The 25,013-nt window shown below is 41.6% G+C and overlaps 1 protein-coding gene across 1 annotated transcript in view; it reads right to left on the bottom strand.

Moving 5' to 3' along the window:
- LOC124776482 overlaps window positions 1-25,013 on the bottom strand; it is a 117,491-nt gene that overhangs the window by 70,354 nt on the left and 22,124 nt on the right. Inside the window, exons 2-4 of the mRNA XM_047251496.1 lie at window positions 10,101-10,400; window positions 8,723-9,357; window positions 8,097-8,306 (exon numbers count right to left, since the gene is read on the bottom strand). Of these exons, the coding sequence (XP_047107452.1) occupies window positions 8,097-8,306; window positions 8,723-9,357; window positions 10,101-10,400 (1,145 nt within the window). The remainder of the gene's footprint in view (window positions 1-8,096; window positions 8,307-8,722; window positions 9,358-10,100; window positions 10,401-25,013) is intronic.

Raw genomic sequence — 25,013 nt, 5'->3', positions numbered from 1 at the left:
TGTTAATTTGATATTTGAAAGCATTGCACTGGACTGGGAACAAATGGTCAAATCTTAATACGGACATAGCCTGCAAGAATATGTTCAGGTAATTCTGGAGTGTTGAACATTAGAATAAATGTTGCAGTTTTTTCCTATGTGCCACTGACTTGCCTCACACAGTTCTGCACTTCCATGACACCCATATTTTTCCATTCTCCATGTAACTCCCCAGGGGCCATCTCCATTATATCGCAGCAGGTAACGGTGCCTCTACTGAAGTTAACAACACCTGTTATACATCTCAGCCACAACAGTGTAGTCACCAAATCATTACTGGAAAACCAACACACACTTGAAACAAATGCAGTATATTGAAAGAATGACATATACAGAGCTGTTAGAGTTTGATGTCATCTCTGATCTACACTACATCTCTGAAGTAGAAGCTGAAGAATCTTTTTTTCTTCTTCTTCATAGGATACTTTAGTTGCCGCCTTAGCAGCTAGTAGCTCCTGTTTTTTAAAAGTACACTGGTGACATGCTTTCTGTACTGAAATCATATGCATCTTCTGCAGTAACAGAGCAATTAACAGTGCAATTTCACACTGGTACGAAATTCTGTCTTGTTCTTCCTTTCCAAACTAAAAACTCTTCCCACTGTGGAATTACTATGAGGTACCAGAAGAACACCTGTCATTAGTTTACTCAGTAAAGAGTACTTTCCTATTCCTAAAGCATCGGTGAGTTTTGAAATTTCATAGCAAATTCTGCCATATTTGGGGAGTGCTAAAAGCAAGGCCATGCTTTTGAGTATTCCTCCTTAAATTTTCTAACAATTCCTGGTTTCTTAACAGTGTCACTAGTCCTGGTACTGTCATCACACACATTTTACTGAACCAGAATTGCTTCATTGTTTATCTCAAAATCTTCTGAACTTATTTCCCCAACGCACAGTCAGTATGCATTACAAGAGCATTCTATGTTAATTCGTTTATGATAAATGCAATAAACGCTTGTTAATATGTCACATACATACACATTACTCATTAAACAGAATTTCACTCCAACTTGTCATCACAACAAAACAGACACCTGCATAGGAGCTCACCAGGAAGAGTCATCATGTGACTAGCAAAGAACAACTGCACGACATACACTTCATACCTTCATACCATATATGGTATTCGGTCTAATCAAAGTTCTATGAGGGGCAGGGAAGGACAAGTATAACAACTGTTTACGAAAAATGCGAAAAGAAATACCGTTGAGAATTCAAGTTGTAAGGAATGATTTTCTCTTGTGCTTCCTTTTGAGCACTTTATAAACTTACACCTACAGATCAATAAAAATTGGAAAAAATTGTTAATTTTTGCCATGTCATTCGTAAACTCATAATTACTGAAGAAAATTCATAATTATGATGATTGATTCATAGCAACTGGCATCTCTGTACTTGGTCTGACTTGGCAGTTTCAGCTACAAGTGTTTCACTATAAAGTCATTTCACACTTTTTGAGGATCCAGCAATACCCTCCAATGCCTAGTGAATATATAAAGGGAAGACCATCTTAAAGGCTTCCTCTGCTCTCTTGATTACAATGAAAATGTTGCGGCAGACTTGTGCCCTGTTACTATAATTCTGAAACTTCCTCTCAGATGGACTGAACAACCGAGCTCTCTCTTTCTTGGGTGGATGTAGGTACTACCTGATGGTATACCCATCCCATCACGAGTAGATGTCAATTTAGGTCACTCCATATGGATCCCATGAACCACTTGGGCAAAAAAAAATGTTGAGCGAAACAAAATCGTGCTTGCTGAGCAAGCCTTAAACTGGGAGGGAGGGGGGGGGGGGGGGGGGGGGGAGTTGTAGATGTCGCAGAGGTTGCTCCCTAGGGGTAAGAAAGTAACCTGCGGGGGCAACCTGCCAAGGGAGGCTTTCTCCCCCCCCCCCCCTCCCCCCCCCCACACACACACAAAACCATCCCTAAAAGAGTATTATAGTTTAGTGTAAAGTCTGCTAGGCAAGCTGTGTGTGTGCCACAGATCGGCCAGCACGGCGCACTCAACAAGACTGTGCGCTATTGTCAGTAGACTACTGCATCTGCAGTGAGGAGGAGCCTTGTGATGCAGAAGAAACTTGTGGGTGAGTCATGTGGCCAATGTGTAGTCAGCCAACACAATGGTTTCTTTCTGAGAGCCCTGGAAAGACGTATCCCGCACCTTACTGGACCCTTTCATCATACTCGACTTGTTTTGGGTCATAATAGTCTGCCATTCCAATTCCCAGAACCTCAAAATATTGCGTCAAAGTTGTAATCATAAGCCATTGCGCTGACGTCAAACTGATCTACTGGAGTTGCGTTTTTAGCTAAATGGTTGGTGAGTTCATTTCCTGGAATGCGTATGTTGATCATTGTCCACGTGAAGGTCACTGACTTTCCAGAGTTGTACAGATCAACCAGTTGGTCCTGGATGTTGGTGACCAAATGATTTTTGGGACTGCACATGGTTACACCTTTTAAGCAACTCATGGAACCACTACAGATCGTGGCCTGGGGTTTGATGTACCACAAAGCCTGAGATATGGCAACCAACTCAGCAGAGTGTGCTTCTCATGTCCTCTTGCCTGTGCAAAAGCTTAACCGACCTCGTCATTGACTTTCGATCTGTCTGTGTATATGCATACTGAATTAAAATAATCGTGGAGGACCAAGAGAAGCAAGTGTCAGAGAAGGGTAGCATCAACATCCTTTATAGGTTCACAACAGATGTACACTCATATCACAGGATAGAGTACAGACCATGGAGGGGAGGGGGGGGGGGGGGTTGTCAAGAGGGAGCTCTAGGAACACACAGGAGGCTGTTGGAGGTCCTTGAGTAGAATATTGAGTCGGATCCCAGCTGGTCTACCAACTTTTGGGCAACGAGCAGTCTGAACCATTGGTTGTGGAACAGAGTTGAGTGACATGGGTGAGTAGGCATCTGACAGATTGTGGCCGTGTAACTTGTCAGAATCTGCTGTCATCTAACACACAGTAGTGGGACACCAGCTTCCACCAGGAGGCTGTCAACAAGGCTAATACTGAAGGGCCACATTGCCAACCCACGTCAGTGTGGTGAACAGGGTCCAGCAAGCTCAGTACAGATGGTGCTGCTGACCCAAAGTCCTAGTGGGATAAAATCAACCAAGCCAAGTTAGTTTGTTATCAAATAAAGTACCTAACAACTGAAAAGTTTCAACGACTTCAAGTAACCAGTTACCCAAGATAAATTTCTGGGTGTGAATGCACAGTCCAGAGTCAGCAAAAATACATGACTCATGATTTTGCAGGAGAAAATTGATAGCCATGATTCAGGGCCCAGTCATGAACTCTCCAGACAACACCCTGAAGCCGGCACTCAGCAGTGCGCAGTGATGCAGACACACAGTACAGGCAAAGATCATTCATGCATAGTGATGGAGAGACTGTGGGTCCACTGAATTTATTATTTCGTTGATGGTGATAGTGAACAGCATTACACTAAGAACTGATCCCTGACGGACTCCAGTTTCCTACTGACAGTCAAACCTATCCGGATATGAAAAAGTTGGAGAGATAGGAAATTCTGAATAAAAATGAGTAAACTGCCCCAGAAACCCCACTCATGCAGTGTAGATAGGATGTGATATCATCAGGTAGTATCGTATGCCTACTGCAGGTCCAAGTACACAGCAAACAGATGTTCGTGACACGTGAAAGAATTGCGCACTGCAGATTCCAAACAAATCAGGTGATCTATGGGAGACCAGAATGCCCAAAAATCATTTTGAAATTGTGATATATGCCCTCCAGCTTCAAGGCATCAATAAAGACAGCTGTTGACCATTCATTTGAATAGCTTACACAGCCCATTCATCAGAGAAATTGTCTGGTAGTTAGTTAAAATATGCGGGACCTTTCCCGTTTCAGGACAGGAATAACAGTACCTTCCTGCCATTGAGAGGGAAATTCTCCATCCTGCCAAATTTGATTAAAAATCTGGAAAATACATTTCATACTATCAGCACAAAGATATTACAGAATTTGGTTGTGGATTTTGTCAGGTCCAGGAGCCGTATCTTGACACTCTTCCAAAGCACTGTGAAAGGACATTATATGAAAGAGAGTTGTGTGCATGGAAAGATAGCGGGCGGCAATCAATAAGGTGTTTCTGGGTCAGGAAATGAGGATGGTAATTAATGCAAGCAGACACTTCAGCAAAGTGGACTGCAAAACATTTTGCAAGTACTGCGGGATCAGTTACCATTGACAAGGATGACAGGAACTGTCGTTGAGGTTGGATGGCTGTAAATGCGGCTAAGTTAGCCCATACTTGGGACGATGGGGTTTGTTATCACATAGATGATACATATCGCTCCTGACATTCCTGCTTCCTTTTCTTTATTAAAAACTACATTTTCACCTGGAGTCTCTTGAATGCTGTTAAATTATCCATATAGGGATGGCACTTGTGCTACTAAAGTGCCCTGCAGTGTTCCCTGAGATCTGTGGCTGTATCTCCAGACCACCATGGCACCAGCAGTCTTCGGAATGAGCTGGAGGAGTAGGGTATTGTTGATGCTGCAGCGTGACTGATAGTATCTATAATATCCTGTACCAATCTGTCGATATCCATCGCATGACTGGCTGCAAAAGTGGCTGTAGAGGAGAAAACCTGCCAATCAGCTTTCTGAAGCAATCAACATGGAGCATGTTCAAGATGTCTGTGAGTGGAGAGGGAGAGAACAATAGGAAAATGGTCACTGTCACAAAGATTGCTATGGACATGCCACTGGACCAAGGTTAAGATACTCTGGCTGCAAACTGGAAATCAATAGCTGAAAATGTTCTGTGGCCCATACTGAATTGGGCTGCAGCTCCAGTGTTGAGTACGCAGATGTCCAATTCTGAAAGGAGGTATTCTAGTAATCTGCTCTGTGAGACATTGTGTCGCCGCCCCACGGAGGATTTCATGGGCATTAAGTCCTCCAATAATAGGAAGGAGGCAGGGAGCTGTGTCACTAACTCAAACAGTTCGTGATAATGGAAAGTTCCACCTGGGGAAAGATAAACATTACATACTGTCTTCCAAACTGACAGGTAGATACTAACAGCCACGGCATCTAGTGCAATGATACGGGGCACCCGCTCAGTGAGAATATCAGAGCGTATGAGGTTACAGACCCCAGCAGATGCTCTCTCAACATTAATGCAATTGGTACAGTAAGGATTGTAGCTTTCCCGAGCAGGGACGTGTGTTGCTATAAACAGCGTTTACTGAAGCGCTATGCCAATTATGGAGTAAGTAGCCATTAAATAACAGAGTTCATTCAAATGGCGATAGTAGTCATTGTAATCCCACTGAAGGAGTGTTGGAGTCAGGCCTGAGAGAGTGGCGAATGGAAAATATGGATGTTATTACTTCGCTACCACTTTGTGGTTCACCTGAATGCCTGATCCATTATCCGTATGCATACGCTTGACTGCTACAGGGATGGAGAGCGGAACATCTGAAGCCTCAGAAAGTAGTTTACCTTTCAGCTTATCCTTCTTATCCTTGTGAGAATTAGATTTCTGTGAAGATTTCCCAATTTTGTCTTCTGGGAGTGAAGAGGAGAATACTTCTCTTTGGCTTGCAGCCTGTGGCTGCTGGTCTTTGTCTTGAGAGAGGGGCATGTTGACAGGTGTCCTCGTCCCTGACGATGCCAGAGGATGACTAGACATCTCTGTCCACACCGATGATGTAGTAACTACCGGTGCTATAGGTGTACGGAATGATGGAGCTGACATTCCCTCCCCAACCAGGGCAGGTCCTGGAATACGACCAGGGCCGGGTCGTCTCGTGCAAGACCTTGTCATGGTGTGAGGTGTGGCCTGTGACACGTCATTCACAAAATTGGAGACCATATCAGTCAGATGAAGCCGTTCAACCTTTTTCTTTGCATCTTGGTTAAGTCAGATGGTCAAGCACTATGTACTCTTGAATTGACTTCTCCCTGAGCATTGTGGTGAATGAGGAGGGTGCAGTTCCGGACAGTCTGACATACTGAGGGGATTGGTCACAAGGGGTGCCCTCACAGGACACCTGTCCACATGCCCTACAGATAGCCTCATTAAACCTGTGGGAGGACGTGTCCGAACCTTTGGCACTTAAAAAATCTCACTGGAAGAGTAAGAAAGTAAGGCCTTACGTCACACCTATAAACCATGACCTTAACCTTCTTAGGCAAAATGTTGCTGTAAAATCCACGATAAAAGCTCCACTCTTTTATCCTTGGATCCATTCTGGATGCAGTGAACAAAGTGGACTCCACACCATGCGAGATTAGTGTGCAACTCTTCAACAACATGTAGTCTCAGATCACCTTGAATTCTTTTGTGCTTGTTGTGAGAAGAAATGGTGACTGGTATATCTCCTAACTTGACAAAGGTCTGAAGTGCCCATGATGGGTTGGCATGCGGTGTTTTGATCAGCAAAGATCCATTTCTCTGTTGCCACAACCTCCCCAAACAGATCTTCAATATTTTCAACAAAAAGCATTGGCTTTGTAGTAGCAAAAAAGCTGCCAACAGTGTGGGAACAAACCAAGAACTCAGCAAACTGTCCGCTTCCATTTTTCTGTGCCTTGGTTCTTATCTTGAGGCATGGTCAGTGATGGAAATACTGTAGGATTGTAAGCCTTTGCATTAAAATCACTGTTCCTGGCTAATGAGATGGCTGTGTTGGCACAGCTGCCATTAATTTTGACCTGTTTCATCGCAGACAACCTATCCCGATGTCACTCACTCCAATCAGAGGCTCTCCCCATGGCGCCATGTCTCCAAGGCAAAGGCCTCTTGGCACGGTAAATTTTGCCCAAGTCCTGGTACCCCAAAATGGACAGCCATCTACTCATTGGCTGATGTGGAGAGGGTACAGCACAGGCATCAACAGTGTGACCCCTGCATTGTCAGGGGGCTACCACCGAGAGGGTACATGAGAACCCTACCACGACGGACTGGCTAACACGCTGGATTTTGGGTGCAGAGGTAGATCCACTTGACTGATAGGTGCAAAAGATAACGGTGCACAGTGGAGGGTTAATGCACCAAAGTAAAGGGTCGTTCTACATATCGCCTGCACTTCAGTAAAATTTGGAAAGTGGAAGCCAAACCAAAAAAGGGGCACCAGAATTTAAAAAGCAAAAAAAGGTTAGGTAAAAGTGTTAAAAAAAGGGGGAAAAAGAGCAAAATTTTCAAAAGTTCAAAGAACAGTTGCAAGACCAATCTAAAAATTCTAGCCCAATAAAAAAGACTCCTATTAGTTGCCTCTTAAGACAGGCAAGGAGGGGCTACGGGTCTATTCTAGCCCCCGACAGTGCAGGGGGAGCACAGTTAGAGCTTGGAGGGTACAACAAGGGGTGAACATTAAAGAATAACCAAACATTCATATGAAGCTATTTTCAAAAACAGACAACCCTAAATCTGGAAGTCTAGCTGGAAATTTTGTCTTAATTACTGCACCACATTCCTCAACTGCATCAGAGGGTGCACTCCTGAAACGATGCAGCATTAGACAATGGTCATTTTACAATATGTAATACTCTCTAAAAGATCAAACATTCCCTTAAGTTTATATCGAAGAACCTGATTCATCCTATACATATGACCAATAGAATAAGACACAGTTCAATACAGACATCACGAGGTTGAATTTAACAGAGAAAGGGCAGAGAGAAGATGATCTAGAAAATAAGTACCTTACTCCATTAAGAAATTCAGTTGCAATATGCATTTCATTGAAAAAGAAAATAGATAGAAGGAAAATCAGTGTACTCTCAGGTTCACTGTTCTTACCACATTTAACATGTAATTTTACCAATGGGAGATTTCAGTTTCACTGTAACACATTATGATAATTCAAGCACATCACTTTATGCCAATCAGTAAAATGGAAGATATCAGCATAACTGCAACATTTTCAGTTTGACAAACATAAGAGAAATAGCTCTTGCATATCTGTCACAGCTATCAGAAAATTAAAGTATAAAATTTATCAACATTTAGTCATCTCACAGAAGCCACAAATACTTTGCAGTCTCTGATGCCTACCTTGTCCATTACATCCTTTATCTGTAATATACTAAGTACAGCCATGTGAGCAACCTCATGACTGTTGGGCTGGTCCCTCAGCATTTTCTTAATTGCATATACTGCCCGAACAGTTTCCTGATGCATCAAACCAGTCAGTTTTGTGCAAAATTCATCGAAATATTCATGTGAGATCGTGGTACTGGACAGAATAGCAAGAATTGGTCCCACCTAAAATAAATATAAAATAACTATCTTCACTCTGTTAACTATTTTAAAATGTTTGAAAGTATCACAAGGGGACTAATGTTAGATGTATGGCAGCAGTAGCTGAATATACTGTATTTTACTTTTCAAAAAATATTGTTGTCACTATTGTGCTTTCTCATACAAAAATGCTCATAAAACATTATGCCATAAAAACTGTGCTCCCAGAAAAGACTCAAATTGGGAGCATTGACTTTCTTGAAGGCTGACATTCATACTAATTACACTTTACATGCTCAACTAGAGAGATAAAAAACAGTTTCAATATCTCAGTAATCATACTCAACTAACCAAAGAAAAATACTGTAGTCACTTCTGAAACATAATTAACTATTGCTCCTGAGAGAAAATGCAAGCACACTTAAATTTTGTGAACATACCTGTAAGGCTAACAGCTGATTCTCAAATTCATGCTTCCTGGCTTCAGGATCAATTTGGATTATTTTAATAAATTCGTGCCACTGGAAATGAGACTGGACAATAATTTTCAGAGCGTTTCTCACAAAACCTTTTGCAAACAATGCGGACAACAAGTTCACAATACTTGCATCTATTTCCTTCACATGTTCTAATGTTATGTGGCCAGACGAACTAGCCTTGTATTTGAACAAAACAAAGTAAAGGAGTGCTAGGAATCTTGATACTTGTGCAACAAATATATTGTCAAGGCTGCCATTTAACAGTGACCATGCCACTGTTTCTAAACTGTATTTGTTTATAATGCCACACAAAACAGCCAAATTTCTTACATCCATTGAGGTTTCAAAAACGTAACACATTATACCTATACTTGGTAACATTTTGTCTTGTTTGCTTTTTACGTCTACTGCGAAGCTGTTTCTGCCAATAAGAACAGGATTCATGGCATATCTCATAATTTCTTCAACAGCAGCAACACCAGGTGTTCCATCCTTTAGCAAGTTACTAAAAAGATCTGCGACAAACTTTTGACCTTCCCGAGCAACATATATGCTTGCATCGCTAAGGCAGAAGTTTATGACATCCTTCCACAACCCTAAAATTGAGCAAAAAGAAAAATAATTAAATGATAATGCTTATATTTAACTGAAGAAAAAAGTTGTTTGTACACACACACACACACACACACACACACACACACACACACACACAGAGAGAGAGAGAGAGAGAGAGAGAGAGAGAGAGAGAGAGAGAGAGAGAGAGAGAGGGAGGGAGAGGGAGGGAGGGAGGGGGGGGGCGTATTCTACAATAAAAAACAACAAATGGCAAAAGTACAGACTCATCAACCAGAGACTGTGGTCACACGTGTGTATGCAAGTTGTGTTTGTGTGAATTTGTGTGTGTGTGTGTGTGTGTGTGTGTGTGTGTGTGTGTGTGCTCGAATTCCAATGAAGGCCTTTCCAGCCAAAAGCTCACTTGTTTCAATTTTTTTGTTGTGCTTATCTGTGACTCAACATCTTAGCTATATGTGAGCAGTAATCTATCCTCTTCATAAATTTATACTTATATAAACTGTGCATATGTCTATTGTGAGCAGCTTGTTTTCACTGTATTATGATGACAAATCCTGTATTAATGTGATAAGTACCCTGGATGAATACATAAATCAAACCAAAGTTTTCTTCATATGACGAAATAAATAACTGCAACATTCTTAACTTACAGCTGAATAAAAATTATGACTTAATCTGTAACAATTGAGTGCTTTCCAACTAGAATTTACACAAAATCATAATTGCTATATACACAAGTGGTAACATTCACATAAAAGACATTTACCATTAGCTAGTACCCATCTTCTTCCTTCCTTATGCTGTATGACTGACGACAGCAGAATAGTATAAGCTAAATTTAATGAAACATTTTTGTTGTTCTGAAGCTTCATTTTTTGACAGAAGATACTGACAGTGTTCATTTTCTGTAGAAAGGTAAATCTCTGTTCATCATGTGTAAGCACTGCCAATAGTCTCAAAGCAAATGCCATTAATGAAGGGTGAGGTGGCAATAACTGCCATGACTCTTGCACTTGGTGGAGCCACTCAAGACACAGACCACCACTTGTTGACCAGTTACCATTTTCTGAAATAAAAACAAGGTGCTATTTAGCATCACAAAAAAAAATCAACACAGAGAGCAAGCTAATGATAAAAAAATTCACTATGGGACCCAAGGGGGAGGGGGTGGGGGAGACTGAGCTAAAAATGGTAAAATGTAAGTTAATGATGAACACAACTGGGAAAAACCATCTTTTATTATTTGAATATGCTCTCTGTGGTACTGGTTGAGGCAGTCACTTTGATTAAATATCGAAGCATAGCATCACAAGTCAACATGAAATGGAACAAGGAAGTTGTACGGCAAGCTAATAATCAACCTATATCTACATCTATACTCTCCAAACCACTGTCAAGTGCATGGCAGAGGCTATGTCCCAGTATATCAGTTATCATCACTTTTTCCTGTTCCACTCATGTATGGAGAGTGGGAAGAATGACTGAATGTTTCTATGCATCATCATCATCATCATTTAAGACTGATTATGCCTTTCAGCGTTCAGTCTGGAGCATAGCCCCCCTTATACAGTTCCTCCATGATCCCCTATTCAGTGCTAACATTGGTGCCTCTTCTGATGTTAAACCTATTACTTCAAAATCATTCTTAGCCGAATCCAGGTACCTTCTCCTCGGTCTGCCCCGACTCCTCCTACCCTCTCTCTTGGGTAACCTTGCTTCTCCCATGCGTGTAACATGACCCCACCATCTAAGCCTGTTCGCCCTGACTGCTACATCTATAGAGTTCATTCCCAGTTTTTCTTTGACTTCCTCATTGTGGACACCCTCCTGCCATTGTTCCCATCTACTAGTACCTGCAATCATCCTAGCTACTTTCATATCCATAACCTCAACCTTGTTGATAAGGTAACCTGAATCCACCCAGCTTTCGCTCCCATACAACAAAGTTGGTCAAAAGATCGAACGGTGCACAGATAACTTGGTCTTGGTACTGACTTCCTTCTTGCAGAAGAGATTAGATCGTAGCTGAGCGCTCACTGCATTAGCTTTGCTACACCTCGCTTCCAGTTCTTTCACTATGTTGCCATCCTGTGAGAATATGCATCCTAAGTACTTGAAACCGTCCACCTGTACTAACTTTGTTCCTCCTATTTGGCACTCAATCCGTTTATATTTCTTTCCCACTGACATTACTTTCGTTTTGGAGATGCTAATCTTCATACCATAGTCCTTACATTTCTGATCTAGCTCTGAAATATTACTTTGCAAACTTTCAATCGAATCTGCCATCACAACTAAGTCATCCGCATATGCAAGACTGCTTATTTTGTGTTCACATATCTTAATCTCACCCAGCCAGTCTATTGTTTTCAACATATGATCCATAAATAATATGAACAACAGTGGAGACAGGTTGCAGCCTTGTCTTACCCCTGAAACTACTCTGAACCATGAACTCAATTTACCGTCAACTCTAACTGCTGCCTGACTATCCATGTAAAGACCTTTAATTGCTTGAAAAAGTTTGCTTTCTATTCCATAATCTTGTAGAACAGACAATAACTTCCTCCTAGGAACCCGGTCATATGCCTTTTCTAGATCTATAAAGCATAGATACAGTTCCCTGTTCCACTCATAACACTTCTCCATTATTTGCCGTAAGCTAAAGATCTGGTCCTGACAACCTCTAAGAGGCCTAAACCCACACTGATTTTCATCCAATTGGTCCTCAACTAATACTCGCACTTTCCTTTCAACAATACCTGCGAAGATTTTACCCACAACGCTGATTAAAGAGATACCTCTGTAGTTGTTACAATCTTTTCTGTTTCCATGTTTAAAGATTGGTGTGATTACTGCTTTTGTCCAGTCTGATGGAACCTGTCCCGACTCCCAGGCCATTTCAATTATCCTGTGTAGCCATTTAAGACCTGACATTCCACTGTATTTGTTCATCCACCCCAGCCGCTTTATTGCACTGCAATCTATTGACCATTTTTTCCACTTCCTCAAATGTGATCCTATTTCCATCATCATTCCTATCCCATTCTACCTCGAAATCTGAAACATTACTGATCGCATTTTCACCTACATTGAGCAACTCTTCAAAATATTCCCTCCAACTGCCCAAGGCATCCACAGGATTCACCAGCAGTTTTCCTGACCTGTCCAAAATACTTGTCATTTCCTTCTTACCTCCCTTTCGAAGACTGCTAATTACACTCCAGAATGGTTTTCCAGCAGCTTGACCCATAGTCTCCAACCTGTTTCCAAAGTCTTCCCACGATTTCTTCTTCGATGCTGCAATTATCTGTTTGGCTTTGTTTCTTTCTTTAACATAACTTTCTCTGTCTACCTGGGTTCTGGTATGTAGCCATTTTTGATACGCCTTCTTTTTCCTTTTACAGGCTGCCTTGACTGTATCATTCCACCAAGCTGTTTGCTTTATCCTACTTTTACACACTACTGTGCCAAGACATTCTTTAGCCACTTCTAGTACTGTGTCCCTGTACCTTGTCCATTCCTTTTCCAATGACTGTAATTGACTACATTCAACTAACTGGTACCTTTCTGAGATCGCCGTTATGTACTTGTGCCTGATTTCCTTATCCTGAAGTTTCTCCACTCTTATCCTTCTACAAATGGACCTGACCTCCTGCACTTTCGGCCTCACAATCCCAATTTCACTGCAGATTAAATAATGACCTGTGTCATCAAAGAATCCCCTGAATACACGTGTGTCCCTCACAGCCTTCCTGAATTCCTGATCTGTTATTATATAGTCAATGACAGATCTAGTTCCCCTGCCTTCCCAAGTATACCGGTGAATGTTCTTATGTTTAAAAAAGGAGTTTGTGATTACTAAGCCCATACCGGCACAGAAATCCAAGAGTTGTTTCCCGTTCCTGTTGGCCTCCATATCCTCTCCAAATTTACCCATAACCTTTTCATACCCTTCTGTTTGATTTCCAATCCTGGTGTTAAAATCACCCATGAGCAGAACACTGTCCTTGTCCTTTACTCTAACAACTACATCACTGAGTGCCTCATAAAAACTATCCATCTTATCTTGATCTGTCCCTTCACAATGCGAATATACTGACACAATCCTAATTTTCTTGCTAGACACTGTCAAATCTATCCACATCAGCCGTTCGTTTACATACCTTATTGCAACTACGCTGGGTTCCATTTCTTTCTTGATGTAAAGCCCTACACCCCATTGTGCTATTCCTGCTTTGACTCCTGACAGGTAGACCTCGTATTCTCCCACTTCCTCTTCTTTCTCACCCCTTACCTGAATGTCACTAACAGCTAAAACGTCCAGCCCCATCTTACTTGCAGCCTCTGCCAGCCCTACCTTCTTCCCGAGTAGCCCCCATTGATATTAATAGCTCCCCATCTCATTACCATGTGTTTGCCAAGTCGTATCTTAGGAGTCCCTGGTTTGTCAGTTAGAGGTGGGACTCCATCACCTCCAAAGGTCCGAGGCATTTTGCTCTGATTATTGCCAGCATCATATTTAAAGCACCAGGGAAGCAGGTTGCTAGCCTTACTTGCCCCGAGTCCCATTGGGTTTTACCCCTAACGGCTGAGGGACTAACCGGTGGATTTGGTAGTCTTTGCCGTATGAGCACAAAGGTGACCACAACTCAGAATATGTCCGAGATGCCCAGCCTTATTCCAAAGTAACTGGTATCCCAACTGTCGGGACCACTTACCTGGCCACTCATACGTTGCCCGTGGTTCATGAACTAGGACATGACTACAGGAACCCACACCATGAACCACATGTTTCTATGCAAGCTGTAATTAATCTAATGTTGTCCTCATGATCCCTACAAGATCAATAAGTAGGAGGTTGTCATATATTCCTAGAGCAATCATTTAAAGTCTGCTCCTGAAATTTTGTAAGTAGGCTTTCTCGAGGTAGTTTACACCTATCTCTTCTTTCGGCATCTCCGTGACACTTTCCCACGGGTCAGACAGATCTGTGCTCTTCATGCTGTCCTTCTCTGTATACGCTCAATGCCCCTGTTAGTCCTCTATGGTATGCGTCCCAAATGCTTAAGCAATATTTTAGAATGGGCCACACAAGTGATTTTTAAGCAATCTTCTTTGTAAACTGACTGCATTTTCCTAATGTCTACCGATAAACCGAAGTCTGGCACTTGCTTTATTTACAATTGAGCCTACATGATTGTTTCATTTTATATCCTTCCAAAGTGTTACACCAAGGTATGAATTCATCGAGTCATTGATATTATAGTCTATAGGATGCTACTTTTTTTTTTCATTTTGTTAAGTGCACAATTTTACATTCTTCAACATCTAAAGCAAGTTGCCAATCTTTGCACCACTTTCAACTCTTATCAAGATCTGACTGACTGACTGTACAGCTTCTTTCAGAGAGTACTTCATTATAGATGACTGCATCATCTTTGAGATGTCTGAGGTTACTATTAATATTGTCCACGAGATCATTTATACACAACATGAACAAAAGGGTCCCAACACTATTCCCCGGGGCATTTCCAAATTTACTGATGACTCTCCAACCAAGATAACACACTGTGTCTGCACTACCAAGAAATTCTCAAACCTGTCACAAATTTCACTTGATAAGCTCATACAATCATACTTTCCATAATAAGTGTAGATGAAATACTGAGTCAAATGCTTTTCAGAAATTGAGAAATACTGAATCTATTTGACTGCTTTGGTCTGGGGATTTCTCATGAGAGAAAAGTGAGAGTTGGGTTTCACATTATCAATGTTTTTGGGATCAACGTTTGTTAGTTTGAAGGAGTTCATTCTGTTCGAGGTATCTCATTACATTTGAACTCAGAATATGTTCTAAGATTCTACAACAAATGAATATCAAGGATACTGGATGGTAGTTCTGTGGGTTGCTTTTGCTATCTTTTTTGTAGACAGACCTGTGCTTTCTTCAACTACTGGGCACGGTTCGTTATTCAAGGGATTTATAACAGATTGTAGTTAGAAGAGGGACTAACTCACCTGTAAATCCAATGTAGAATCTCAGGGGTTCCATCAGCCCCTATAACTCCATTCAATTTTAACAATTTCAGTTGACAGCATTGACACTAATATCTATTTCACTCATCTTTTCGGGGGTACAGGAATTAAATTAGGGCAAAAGTCCCGAGTTTTCCTTTGCAAAGGAAAATTTGAAAACAGAGTTAAGCATTTCTGCTTTTGCTTTGAAACACTCAATTTCAAATGGTCAAAGTGCGGCGCATGGCAAACTGGGGCTGTCCAAAACTGGTACTGAGGCAAGTGTGGTGCGCCATGGACCACAGATGACAGTAGTGAACAATGGCTCTGGAGATGTGTACAGATGAACAGACGTGCAACTGTTGAACAACTGACCGCCTAGATGAACCAAGTGTTGTAACTGCGACCAGGATGGTTGCGGGGTAGCAATGACGGAAAGCACGGCGAGACCCGCGAACAACAACACAATGGGAGAGGGTGGACACGACCAACGAAGGACAGAACGAATACAACCAGACCGAACAAAGGAGTCACAAGGAAACAAACACGTCCCCTCGTACACAGAACAAGGAAGTAAGCTGTCTAGCGCAATGTGAGGTGTAAACCAACGTACGCGAGATTAAACTGGCTGGCTGAGCGAGAGGCTATCGGGGGGCGCCGCTATTGGCCGCTGGGACCACATGTTCCACTGTGGCACCCTCACACTAAAAGCGGGCCAGGAGGCACGTGCTGCCACAGCTTACGGCGCGATGGTGCAGAGACCTTTATGGGTCTTCGACGTCCATGACGTCTGGCGCAGATTCAAATTCCACGGTGCACGGTACCAGACCAAGCACCTATCAACAGTGTCTCTTCAATGAGCATTCAGCAAATGTTGTTGCGTATGGCTCTCCGCAGCAGGCACCTGGTTCATGCACTCATGCTGACCGCTGTTCATCGGCAACGAGGCTGAAAATTGCATGCTAATAACACAAATGGATATCTATGGCGTGGCGACAGGTGGCCTTCTCAAATGAATCATGTTTTACACTCAAATGGAGAGGTGGCTCTTGGCGTGTACACCATGAAACATCTGAAAGCAAACACAGGAGGATGCATTATGGTCTGGAAAATGTTTTTGTGGCATTCTCCGGGCGATCTCATTATTCTGGAAGGCACAGTGGATCAACACAAGTATGCATTTACCCTAGGATCATGTCCACCCATACACGTAGTTTATTTTTCCTCGGCATGATGGCATCTATCAGCATGACAATGCAACATGTCACACAGCTTGCAGTGCACATGTGTGGTTCAAAGAGCACCAGGAGCAGTTTACTTTACTCCCCTGGCCAACAAACTCCCCAGTTTTAAACCCGATCTACGATTTGTGGGGTCACCTTGATCGAGCTGTTTGCACCATGGATCCTCAACCGAGCAACCTAGCACAACTGGCTGTGGTACAGGAGTTGCATGGTTCCATATTCTTGTCAGTACCTTCCAGAACCTCACTGACTCTCTTCCTGCACGTCTCTCAGCTGTCCGTGCTGCAAATGGTGTTATTCTGACTTTTGACAGTTGGTCACATTAACATGACTGGACAGTGTAGTTTATGGGACATATAAACTCCTCTACTTCTTTTAGTTGCCCTTTGTACCTGCTGCTACAACTTTCTCAAGGTAATTGATACCAGTTTCAATGTGGATGTCCTCAAAGTGGTCTGGTCTATTTTTTGCCATTAGACCCAATATATTTACATCACGAGTCCCGGGGTCCCAAATTATTTGCCCTATTTAGTTTCCAAAGAAGGCATTTAGTAATGTTTGACAGATAGTTTTGTCCTGTCAACCATTTACAACTCTGTAATTATCCTTATTGATTGATGTTAAAGTCACATAGGTACAAGCAAACTGAGAGTTTCTCTAAAGTTTTCAGCTACACTAAGAGGTGAGTCTGATGGTAGGTAGAAGCATCCATTATAATATTATGCCCATTCCTAGTTTTGCCCAAACGATTGCATATCCAGTTTCAATTTCTATCTCAATGGATTGAGTTTCTTGTCTACAGCAACAAATACACCATCTCCATTTCCCAGTAGCCATTGCTTTTGGTATACATTTAATTTTCCCCAAAAATCTCACTGCTGACAGATTTAGATTTTAACTAGCTTACTGTACCTAACATTATGTGAGCTTCATTACTTTTTAGATCTACAACTGCTCACAGAATATGCAGTGTAGCCAGAGCTTTATGTCCTTGTACGCTATTCTCCAGATCAGGAAGAGTCCGGATACATCCCTGATAGACACAATCTTTCAGATATAGTCACGACCAGAAGTCACATGGATTTAGATTGGGTGTTCTGCAACTCCACACGTCCTGAAACTGCACAGAGATCACGCGGTCGTTACTGAACGTTTTTTGAAGCAAATCTTTCAACTGTCAAGCAACATATGGTATCACCCCATCTTGCATGAAAATAGTGGTGTCGACACGGTTGCATTCTTGGAAAGCTGGAGTCACGTATTGCACAAGGAGGTCCTTATAACATGCAGATGTCACAGCGCACCTAACAGGCTCGCGAGGTGTAATCACCTCAAAGAAAAAATGTACTGAGACTGAAGGAGCTTGTGAAATCACACCATACAGTCACATCAACTATGTGCAGTGGATGTTCCTGCACAAAGTGTGGCAGAGTATATACCCATATGCGACAGTTCTGGGCATTCATGGTAATGCAGAGTAAAATGTGTCTCGTCTATCCAAAAAATATCCTCTGGCCACATGTCATCTGTTTCCATGTCTCTTCTGAACAGTACATTGCAAGGCATCCCAAATATGCTAAATAATGTTCATGTCTGGGGAGTCTGGTGGCCAGCAGAAGTGTTTAAACTCAGAAGAGTGCTCCTGGAGCCACTCTGTAGCAATTCAGGATGTGTGGGGTGTTACACTGTCTTCCTGGAATTGCCCAAGTCTGTCAGAATTCACAATGGACTTGGACGGATTCAGGTGATCAGACAGGGTGCTTATGTACATGCCACCTGTCAGAGTCATATCTAGAAGTATCACTCCAAGTGCTCATACCCGACACCATTACAGAGCCTCCAACAGCTAGAACAGTTCCCTGCTGACAAGCAAGCTCCATGGATATTTGACCTGCTTGATACAATTTGAAACAAGACTCATCTGACCAGGCATGTTTCCAGCCATCAACAGTCCAATGTTGGTGCTAAAGGGCCCAGGCAAGGCATGTTTCATTAAATGGTTCACACACTGACTCTTGTTGATGGCCCAGCATTGAAATCTGCAGCAATTTGCAGAGGGGTTGCACTTCTGTCATGCTGAACGATTCTCTTCAGTCGTCGTCGGTCCCGTTCTTGCAGGATCTTTTTCTGGCCGCAGCGATGTCAGAGATTTGATGTTTTACCAGATTCCTGATATTCACAGTACTCTTGTGAAATGGTCATACAGAACAATCCCAACTTCATCACTACCTCAGAGATGCTGTGTCCCATCACTCATGCGCCAACTATAACACCATGTTCAAACTCTTGATAACCTGCCATTGTAGCAGCAGTAACTGATGTAACAACTGTGCCAGACACTTGTCTTACATGGGCGTTGCCGACATCAGTGCTGTATTCTGCCTGTTTACATATCTCCGTATTTGAATACACATGCCTATACCAGTTTCTTTGGCGCTTCAGGGTATCTCATTTCCTTTATGTAAGGCTGTTTGTGATTTAGCTTTGCTGTCATGTATGATAACCTGTTCATCTTCAAATAAAATAAAGTTAATATGTTTATTCCTCCCAATATTTACGTCTGATTGTGTTCTCTCTCTTTTTTCATTCTCTGGTCATGCCATCTATGTAGATATTGAATAATATTGACGACAAGCTAAATCCTAGTTTAAAGCCTTGATTTGTTTGTATCTTAGGTGTCGTTTCCTTACCCATCTCAATTCTAATTCTGGTGATCATATATAGGCTTTTCGTGACTTGGGTCAGATGTTTAGGGATTCATCTTCTCTCCTAAATTCTCATCTCCTTTGAATCATCTGTTTCAGTGCAAAATCATCATCTATGCATGATCTTTCCTTTCAGAAACCTGCTTTTTCCTCCATTAAAATCATATCATAGGCATCCATTTATTATTTTGCTGTAGATTTCATAAGAAATTTTCAGAATACTTACCCCCTGTAGTCAGATGCACTATTTCTTTCACCTTTCTTATATAACAAAATGACCCTTGCTATTTTACATCCCTCCAGTACCTCATATTTTACCCAGAACATTTCTCTTTTTGGGTATTGGTGTGACTTGCACAATTTTCCAGTCTTTAGGTACAGATCTTTCTGTGAGCAAGTGGTTGTATATAATTGCTAAATATGGAGCTATTATATCAGCATACTCTGAAAGGAACCTGACTGGTATACACTCTGGACTGAAGGCCTTGCCTTTATTAAGTGATTTAATCTGCTTGGCTACACTAAGGATATCTACTTCTATGTTTCTCACCTTGGCAGTTGTTCTTGATTGGAATTCAGGAACATTTACTTTGTCTTTTTTTGTGAAGGAGTTTTGGAAAACCACGTTTAATAACATTAGTGGCACTGTCATCAATGACTTCACCATTGTTGTTATGCAATGAAGGTACTGATTGCGTCTTGCCATTGGTGTGTTTTATGTATGACCAGAATCTCTTTGGGTTTTCTGCCAGATTCTGTGACAGAGTTTCGTTGTGGAAATTATTAAAAGCATCTTACATTGAAGTACATGCTATATTTTGAACTTCTGCAAAACTTTGCCCATCTTGGGGATTTTGCGTTCTTTTAAATTTGGCATGCTTTTTTCATTGCTTCTGAACCATCGATCTGACCCGTTTTGTGTATCATGGGGGATCAGTACCATCACTTATTAATTTATGTGGTATATATCTCTCAATTGCTGTCGATAGTATCTCTTTGAAATCATACCACATCTTTCCTACGCTTACATGACCAGATCGGAAGGAGTGAAGACTGTCTCTTAAAAAGGCATTAACAGCAATATCAGATTTTTTAAATACATGTTCTTTTCTGTTGGTTGTGAGTGTTAAAAGTATTCAGCCTAGCAGCAACTGCCTTGTGGTCATTAATCCCTGTATTCGTCATGATAGTCCCTATTTGTCCAGGATTATTGGTTGCTAAGAGGTCAAGTATGCTCTCACAACCATTTATGCTTTGAGTGGGCTCATGAACTAATTGTTCAAAATAATTTTCTGAGACAGCATTCCAGACAATTTATGCCTACCACTGGCTTTAAATGTGTAATTTGTCCATCATATCGAGGGTAGATTGAAGTCATCCCTCACTATAATTGTATGAGTGGGGTACCTATTTGAAATGAGACTCAAGTTCTCTTTGAACTGTTCAGCAACTATATCTTCTGAGTCAGGGGGTAAGTAAAGCGATCCAATTAATAGTTTAGTCTGATTATTGAGTGTAAACTCTACCCATACTATTTCACAGGAACTATCTACTTCAATTTCACTACAAGGTAAACTACTTCTGACAGCAATAAATACTCCACCACAAACTGTATTTAATCTACCCTTTCTGAATACTGTTAGCTCATTTGAAAAAATTTCGGCTGAACTGATTTCCGGCTTTAGCCAGCTCTCTGTACCGACAACTATTTGAGCTTCAGTGCTTTCTATTAGGGCTTGGAGCTCTGGTTCTTTCCCAACACAGCTATGACAATTTACAACTACAATACTGATCATTTCTACAACTACCTTACTGTGTTTTACCTGCCCCCTTTTAGACGGACGTCCATTCTGTGATTTCCTGAGACCTTCTAACCTAAAAAACCGACCCCCGGTACCCGTGTAGCTCCTTCCTGTGTGTAGTGAACTCTTGACCTACTAAGCAGAACCCAGAAATCCACCACCCGATAGGGCAAGTAAAGGAATCTAGAGCCTACACAGTCACAGAAACGCCTGGGCCTCTGATTCAGACCCTCCACTCGGCTCTGCACGAAAGGACCATAGTCAGTTCTACAGACAATGCTGCAGATGGTGAGCTCCGTCTTAATCTCACAATCTTGACCATTTCCGCTAGCTGCCCAAAACCAGAGAGAATCTCCTCCAATCCAAAGCAACATACGTCATTGGTACCAACATTAGCCACCACCTGGGGTTGGCTGCACCCTGTACTCTTCACGGCATCCAGAAGCACCCTTTCCACATCTGGAATGAATCGGCCCGGTACGCACAAAGAGTGCACACTGGCTTCCTTCCCCTCCTTGGCAGCGATGTACCTAAGGGGGCACATTACGTGCCTAACGTTGGAGCTCCCAACCACCAGCAAACCCACCCTCTGTGAATGACCAGACCTTGCGGGCTAAGAAGCTTCCTCTGGAACAGGGTGGACAACTGAATCCGGCTTACAAACTTTGTCAGCCACAGATAACACCCAAAACCTGTTCGTCAAACGAACCCGGGAGGTTCTACGATCGGCCCCATGGAAAGTCTTTTGCTGTCTGCCGGACTTTGGAATGATCTCCCACTTGATCACATGTGCGGGGTCAATCTCAGTGCAGGCTGTACCCAGGGCGGCCACAGCAGTGGACCAATCGAGGGACACATGGGACGTGCTTGAAGTCACTCGCATCCCCGCATCCAACTCCCCATAGTGATACCCCTTGGCAGCAGCCTTGACCTGAGTGACGGAAGCCAACACAGGCTGGAGCTGTGAGCGAAGGGTCACCAACTTGACTCGTGTGCACAGCAATCGCATTTCCTATCCATTACTGAAGTCACTCATGTGTGAAGCTCGTAAAAATACGTAACAAACAAATGGTGTATTCGCCTTATTAGCAGCAGGAACTCGAGGTGCTCTGTCACTGACGGCCTAACCGACACTGAGCTATACTAACCAAAACAAACAAAAGCCTGTACAATACGAGGGGCGATACCCAGGTCGGTAACAAGGGCGGTACTGTACGTTACACTGTTATTAAAATAAAAGGTTGTGCCCAGTAAGCACTCGAACACTCATAAAATTACAAAAATAAACTAGTTACTACACAGGTAATTGAAAATAAGTCACCCCTGTTTGAAGCTCATAAAAATGTATAACAAATGAATGGTGTACTCACCTTATTAGCAGCAGGAACTTAAGATGCTCTAAGAGAATTCCTCCATATTTAATCAATTCAGTACTAATTCCATCTAGTCCTAGTGATTTAAAAATTGTTTTCAGTTCCATGACTTCTATATTACATATTCCTTGCAGGTGTTCTTCTTTATCTGTTCCTTTGATTTCTGGATGGTGCCATAGTTCTTTATAATGTGCAAGTCAGTCGTATGTTGGTATTACATTTAGATTTATCATATCTCTTTCTTCTCTGTTGAGATGTTTCATTAACCTGAATGTTATTTCTTGTCTCCATGGATATTATGTTCACCTCTGCTTATAAACTTGTCCTACAGTGTACTATGTGCTGATCTTACTATTGCTTTTGCTTCACTTCTTTCCAACTGTATTGCTCTTTAGTTCTAGTGATTTCTTCTGTAAGCATTCATTATAAGCTTTCTGTATGTCGTTAATGGCTTTTTGTATCTTTTCATTTCAATTGGTCCTACATTTTTCACCTAGCACTTCACTTGCTATCTGCTTTACAGTGTTTTAACATCAAACTATTCTTCATATGTACTGACTAGTTTGTATTTTATTGAGCAGTTATGTGAGTCTATTCTAATACTGATTTCTTAAGCTTTCTTCTTGCAATAGATGTACCTTAAATCTTTTGTTTGAATTGTTTCCAGCTTTAATTTTACTTTTTATGGACTGCTTTTTCCATCTTGACCATAGCTGGAGTTCTGGTCTTACAAGGTAGTAGTTCATAGTTATATTTTTACCTCTATATACTTGAGTGTCTATTATCCTTGGAGCTAACATTTGCTTAATAATTAATTAATCTATTAATGAACAGTAACCTTGTGCAAACCATGTAAATTTGTGAATGTCCTTTCTTCTTAAAGAAGGTGTTCGTTACTTTCAATTCATTAAACATTACAAATTCCCTTAGGTTTGCTCCATTCTGATTTACAGTATCTTCCCCATTAGCACCTATTAAAATAGGAATTGGCACTTTTCCAATTCTAGCATTTAAATCTACCATTAAAATTACATGGTCCCAATTGTCTGTTTTATTTAGCCATTTCTGAAGTTCTCCATAACAAAGCTTTTCTTCTTCCTTTTTCCCATCCTCTGCTGCATAAGTTCCTATTATTGTTAGGTGTCTTCTGTCATATTTTAATCTTACTGTTATGAGTTCTTTATTTAATCATTAGTATTTTAATACTCTCACCTGCAGGGGATATTTCTTTGAACCTTACACTGATACTTCTGGGACAGCTATCACTATATCTGGACTGGATGGAGAGTCGTCTAATCTAAAAAAAAAGCTTTGTGCACCACACACACAGTCAGCTACCTGAGTATCAACTTGTGATGTATAAGGCACTCCTGGACCATTTATGTTTACTGAGTGAATTGTAGGACAGTGTAGCTCCTCTATAAAGGAGACCGCACACTGATCACTTGTGCAACCCATACTTGAGTACTACTTCAATGTTTGGGATCCCCACTAAATGGTATTAGAGGAAAACCTCAAATCAATTTTCAAACATGCTGCTAGATTTATTACCAGTAAGTTCCACCAACACACAAAGAATACAGAAATGCTCCATGAACTAAAATAGCAATTCCTGGAGGGAGAAGACATCCTTTTTGTAACATACTTCTGGGAAAGCAGGGAGCTGGCATTTGCAACAGACTACACACCAATCCCACTGCTACAATCACGCATCTCGTGTGATGACTGCAAACTGTGAAGACCAGATAGGATAAATCAGGGCTCATCTGAAAGCATATAGACGGTCACGTTTCCATTTGTGAACTGAACCATATGGTGGCTTGTAGAGAATGTACTTAGACGTAGATAAAAGCCACAAATGTGTACCACTTCAGAAAGTATGTATGTACATGGGAAAGCACAACTGCACAAATAACAAATATAAATCTCCAATAACACGCACCAAATGCAGAAGCAAAAATTAAATTTGAGATAAAGGAAAGACAAAAGTCAGTCAAATAGTGTATGAAAAGGAAACTGTCACACAAATTGGGGCAGGTGCAACCATTATCTAAAGAGTAGAGACCGGATTATATGCATTTGCATGTTGCATATGTACTTGCATATTTGGCTCTTTTTAACCAGGTATTGCATATTTTAACTAAAAACTAGTGACGATGCATAGTTTCGCTATATGCTTACAATATTTTAGAAATTTAGATGGGCGGTCTCTAGCTCAATCTAGTTTTGATGTCTCAGATTCACAGATTGACCGCGACCTAGAACTGCATGCAATCTCTAATTGAGAGGCCACTGCCTAGAAAAATCATTACAGAAGAGGAACAGGAACAGGCAGACAGAGTCAATGCTTGGTGCTTTAAAAGAAGAGCCTTCTTCTTCCTATTTAGTGGCCTGCAAAGAAATGGAAAAAGTAAATCATTCTACTATCGCCAGATCTGTGAATGAACAGGAAAATCCCTCCGAGTATTTTATCCCAATTTGATTCATGTGACGTACTTTGCTCATGGAGTGCACCACCTTGTTGAAGAAGTATGTTC

The sequence above is a fragment of the Schistocerca piceifrons genome, chromosome 2 (genome assembly GCF_021461385.2).
Source record: "Schistocerca piceifrons isolate TAMUIC-IGC-003096 chromosome 2, iqSchPice1.1, whole genome shotgun sequence".
Classification (NCBI taxonomy): domain Eukaryota; kingdom Metazoa; phylum Arthropoda; class Insecta; order Orthoptera; family Acrididae; genus Schistocerca; species Schistocerca piceifrons.
This window is presented reverse-complemented; position numbering and strand designations above follow the sequence as displayed.